The 5,678-nt window shown below is 34.8% G+C and overlaps 1 protein-coding gene across 1 annotated transcript; it reads right to left on the reverse strand.

Annotated features, from left to right (window-relative positions):
- Positions 1–132: 132 nt before the first annotated feature.
- On the reverse strand, positions 133–1,217 carry LOC118760895 (zinc finger protein 239-like; the record flags this gene model as incomplete). The annotated part of the gene is made up of 3 exons (XM_036498499.1): positions 1,154–1,217; positions 664–1,089; positions 133–579 (listed from the first exon to the last, which is right to left on the reverse strand). Coding segments are annotated over exons 1-3 (937 nt in total), but the record flags the coding sequence as incomplete, so codon positions are not given.
- Positions 1,218–5,678: the final 4,461 nt, after the last annotated feature.

Raw genomic sequence — 5,678 nt, forward strand, 5'->3', positions numbered from 1 at the left:
GACGTCTGTGTTTAGTTAAGCCACTATTTTGTGAGAATGATTTACCACAGATATCACAGTGATATGGTCTCTCTACTGAATGAAGACGTCTGTGTTTAGTTAAGTTACTATTTTGTGAGAATGATTTACAACAGATATCACAGTGATACGGTCTTTCGCCTGAGTGAAAACGTTTGTGTTTAGTTAAGCCACTATTATCAGGGAATGATATACCACAGATATCACAATGATAAGGTTTCTCTCCTGTATGAATACGTTTATGTCTAGTTACGTCATTATTGCGGATGAAAGATTTACCACAGATATCACAATGATATGGCTTCTCTCCTGTATGAATACGTTTGTGTTTAGTTAATTTACCATTTTCAAAGAAAGATTTACCACAGATATCACAATGATATGGCTTCTCTCCTGTATGAATATGCCTGTGTGCAGTTAATTTACCATTTTCAAAGAAAGATTTACCACAGATATCACAGTGATATGGCTTCTCCCCAGTAGGAATACGAATGTGCTTATTTAAGTCAGAATTTTGAGAAAATGATTTGTCACAGACATTACAGTGATATGGCTTCTCTCCTGTATGAATACATTTGTGTTTAGTTACGTTATGATTGCGGATGAAAGATTTACCACAGATATCACAGTGATATGGTTTCTCTCCTGTATGAATACGTATGTGTATTGTTAGGGCAGTACTTCCAGAGAAAGATTTACCACAGATATCACAGTGATATGGCTTTCCCCCTGTATGGATACGTTTATGTCTAGTTACGTCATTATTACGGATGAAAGATTTACCACAGATATCACAGTCATATGGCTTCTCCCCAGTATGAATACGTAAGTGTATTGTTAGGGCAGAACTTCCAGAGAATGATTTACCACAGATATCACTGTGATATGGCTTTTCCTCAGTATGAATACGTAAGTGTATTGTTAGGGCAGAACTTCCAGAGAATGATTTACCACAGATATCACTGTGATATGGCTTTTCCCCTGTATGGATACGTTTGTGAGTAATTAATTGACTATTTGCAGAGAATGATTGACCACAGACATCACAGTGATACGGTCTCTCTCCTCTATCTATTTCTATAATCTTCTCACTCTTTTCCATTATTATTTCTCTCAAATCACAATGTAAATATACTTTTCTTGTTTTTCTTCTTATCGTTTAATTTCACAAATACTTCCACTCCTGATTTTCTCTCCATTGTTTCCCTGCTCTAATAACATTTATGTAAACGTATCCAAGCACACAAACTCATCTTCTCGGCACTGCAGACAGTGATGTGCAAAACTTTGCTAATCACATCAGATTAGAACAAATATTTCACAGAAATTCACAGCATATATATAGAAAGTGTTATAGAATTTGTATAGAATTTTCTTTCAGTTTCAAAAGATGATAAATACTGAGAATAGATCTTCTGTTATTCCAATGTCATCCGATATTCTGAACTAATAAAGAAACAACAGTGTAAGATAAAGAAGCTGCTTTCAAAATACAGATTCAACAGTGGAAAATTGACAACATTTCTACAGAGATAAACTTTAGAAATAAGCATTTACCTGAACAACTGAACTTTTTAATGTATTAAAATTTACATCCCAGAATCTTGTGTGTAGCTTACATATTTGTAAACCACAGCTACACCTTCACATTGTGTAAGATTATTTAGATTAAACTGCAGAAGAGCAGGGAATAACATCCATAGCTAGAAATAGCAGCCAAATCTCGCACAAAACAAAGACATCTCTCTTTACATTGCTAGAAATAGTAGCCAAATCTCGCCCAAAACAAAGACATCTCTCTTACATTGCCAGAAATAGCAGCCAAATCTCGGACAAATCATAAACATCTCTCTTCCATTGCTAGAAATAGCAGCCAAATCTCGTACAAATCATGGATAGGTACTACTTAAGAAGAGTGGTCCCGGTGCAGGCACTCGCGCTAGCTAGTCGTGACTAGTCGATCCTTACTTTGTGTTTTATTTCCTTTGTTTAAAAAAAAATTATTTATTTACTTTGCCATGTAGTTCGTAGGATCGACTAGTCACGTGTAGCTAGCGTGGATGCGCGCGCACCGGGACCCCTGTTCGCTAGTAGTACCGACTATACACTGAATTTTATGGAATTCATAAAAGACATTTCTGAAGTGGTGAATTAAGCAGTATAATACTGTCTAATGGATTTTCTCTTAAACTGTGATTGCGCCTGCAAGCCGGACGTTTTCACATCATTCCTTCGGACGTTCCTTTCCTCGGTGTCAGGAACGTCCAGTCGTTGTAGCACTCGGATGAATTTCGTATTCGTCCCACAGACGCAAGGAATTCCATAATCGATGTCATGCTATTTGTTATGACTCGAATCTCACTAAGAATAGAGTTTCTTTGTGTGAAGTCACCAACAGCAATGACCGAATCAACTATCTGACACCGATTTCCCATTCGGAAATCTAATGCAGAAATAATTCTAGAAATAGCAGCCAAGGATCTTTTCCTTTTGAACGGCACTTTGTAACATAATTTCTAGGTAACTAAACACTTTCAAACTTCGTATACTGGTAGAATGTGTTTATAAAACATCATTTTCTCTTGGCTTTATTGAGAAAATTCTATAGTTTGTAAGATATTTCGTATGAAATTTCGAGCATTTCGGCAAATCTCGAACAGATCGTGAACGTTTCTCATCCGCAGCTAGAAATAGCAGCCAAATCTCGAACAGATCGTGAACGTCTCTCATCCGCAGCTAGAAATAGCAGCCAAATCCCGCACAAATCAAAGATGTCTCTCTTCCATAAAACACAGAAGAGACAAAAAAAACCAAACAAACGATCGTCTACAGATTTAAAAACATTGAATATTTTCCGAGTTTAATACTTAGGGAAATCTTCTTCTTTATAAAGGATGAAGTTGTTGTAAGTGTGTGTGTGGTGGTTGAGCCATGTCATTATAAATGTGTAATTGTAAATATTACAAAATATTGATGACAAGAACACTTTTCAGCTGATGACGGAAACGGAAGTATGATTGTGCGCATGCAGTATTTCGTCTGTCTGTTTTGAGTTCAAATCCCGCCAAGGACGACTTTTCCTTTCATCCTTTCGGAGTCGATACATTAAATACAAGTTGTGTACGGTGATCGATCTAATCGACTGCCCCCCCCCCCACCAAAAAAAAGAAAATTTCGGGCCTTGTGCCTAGAGTAGAAAAGAAGGAAAGACTTCCCCCCGTATCTACCTCCATTTTCTCCCCTTTTTTTCCTTATTTTTTTGCCAAAAACCCCCGTTTTCGGATAAGGAAATTCTGGAAAATTGCCAATAATTGGCATTCATAAATTTCGCACCCCCTTCCCGCATTTCTTAATTTTTCCTTTTTTTCCATAACCCTAGATACGTGTATATTGGTATACAGATATTTAGATATGGAGATATATAGATTATATATTGTATCTATATATAATGATGCATCAGTATTGTTTTATATGTGTGTGTGTATGTGTCTATGTATCTATGCATGTCTATATGTATGTATGTGTGTATGTATGTATGTATGTTGTATGTATGTATGTATGTATGTATGTGTGTGTGTATGTATAGGTTCGTTTATAGAAATACATAAACCCGAAGGAGAACCGCGCTCTAAGTTAATAGTATAGTGGGGTAGGCTGGTTTATAAGGTTACCCTGGGTTTCTCGCTCATAAGGGATTTAACCTTATGGCGTATCTTCAGACCCCAAATACAGCTGGCCTGAGACCTCTTTAAGTTATTCTGGGGCCTGAAGATACGCCGTGAGGCTAAGCTCTTTATGAGCGAGAAAGCGAGTGTACCCCATAAAACGGCCTGTCCCACTATTTATATATATATATACATACATACAGACAGACATGAATATGTACGTATATATATATATATATATATATATATAATATATATATATATATATATATAATAATATATATATATATAATAATAAATATTAAGGAATAAATCCAAATTTACAGGGAAAAATCAGATTTAGGATTGAATCCAATTTTATAGTAAAATATTATATTATATTAGAGACAAAACCACTATTATGCAAATCAAACAAAGAAAGACTTAAGCCAATACATAAAATAATTTATATAAATTAAAATTTAACAATTATAAATAACCACAATAATATACGTACATATTCATGTCTGTCTGTATGTATGTATATATATATATAAATAGTGGGACAGGCCGTTTTATGGGGTACACTCGCTTTTCTCGCTCATAAAGGGCTTAGCCTCACGGCGTATCTTCAGGCCTCAGAATAACTTAAAGAGGTCTCAGGCCAGCTGTGTTTGGGGTCTAAAGATACGCCGTAAGGTTAAAACCCTTATGAGCGAGAAACCCAGGGTAGACTTATAAACCAGCCTACCCCACTATAATAATTGTTAAATTTTAATTTATATAAATTATTTTATGTATTGGCTTAAGTCTTTCTTTGTTTGATTTGCATAATAGTGGTTTTGTCTCTAATATAATATAATATATATATATATATACATTATATATTATATATATATATATATAAATTATATATATATATTATATATTATATATATATATATATAAATTTTTTAAATTTTCACCTAATTCTGAATTAATATTACTTGGCGGTGTGAGTGTGAGTTATGGCTGCTCTTTCTGGTGGACGAGTGACCTGTTGGGGTCACTCCTAAATCGTTATATTTATATATTTAGTCGATGACTATTTTCTCTTTTTCACCAGGCCGCTGGTTGCGATAAATTTCTATTGAATTTTTTTGCTACCCTAAATTGACTAATTGATAATTTTCTGAATAATTCTGAGATTGAATCGGCAGTGTATATTTACTGTTGATAAGTTTGGCGCGAATACGTCAGTCTTGAAAATTTTAAGTCAGATATCCCGTAGGCTTCGATACAGACGCCTCGTGTATATTTGTCTCTCCCAGGTCTTTACTGATGAAGTGTAACCTATGGTAGATTGGCTTAATTTAATTTAATTAAGCTAATTTAATCATTAATGACACAGAAACGTTGCAACGTCTAAAAGATGAATTAGGGTAAATGTTTTTAAATTTTCACCTAATTTCTGAATTAATATTACTTGGCGGTGTGAGTTATGGCTGCTCTTTCTGGTGGACGAGTGACCTGTTGGGGTCACTCCTAAATCGTTATATTTATATATTTAGTCGATGACTATTTTCTCTTTTTCACCAGGCCGCTGGTTGCGATAAATTTCTATTGAATTTTTTTGCTACCCTAAATTGACTAATTGATAATTTTCTGAATAATTCTGAGATTGAATCGGCAGTGTATATTTACTGTTGATAAGTTTGGCGCGAATACGTCAGTCTTGAAAATTTTAAGTCAGATATCCAGTAGGCTTCGATACAGACGCCTCGTGTATATTTGTCTCTCCCAGGTCTTTACTGATGAAGTGTAACCTATGGTAGATTGGCTTAATTTAATTTAATTAAGCTAATTTAATCATTAATGACACAGAAACGTTGCAACGTCTAAAAGATGAATTAGGGTAAATGTTTTTAAATTTTCACCTAATTTCTGAATTAATATTACTTGGCGGTGTGAGTTATGGCTGCTCTTCTGGTGGACGAGTGACCTGTTGGGGTCACTCCTAAATCGTTATATATATAT

Source organism: Octopus sinensis, unplaced genomic scaffold (assembly GCF_006345805.1).
Source record: "Octopus sinensis unplaced genomic scaffold, ASM634580v1 Contig01387, whole genome shotgun sequence".
Lineage (NCBI taxonomy): Eukaryota > Metazoa > Mollusca > Cephalopoda > Octopoda > Octopodidae > Octopus > Octopus sinensis.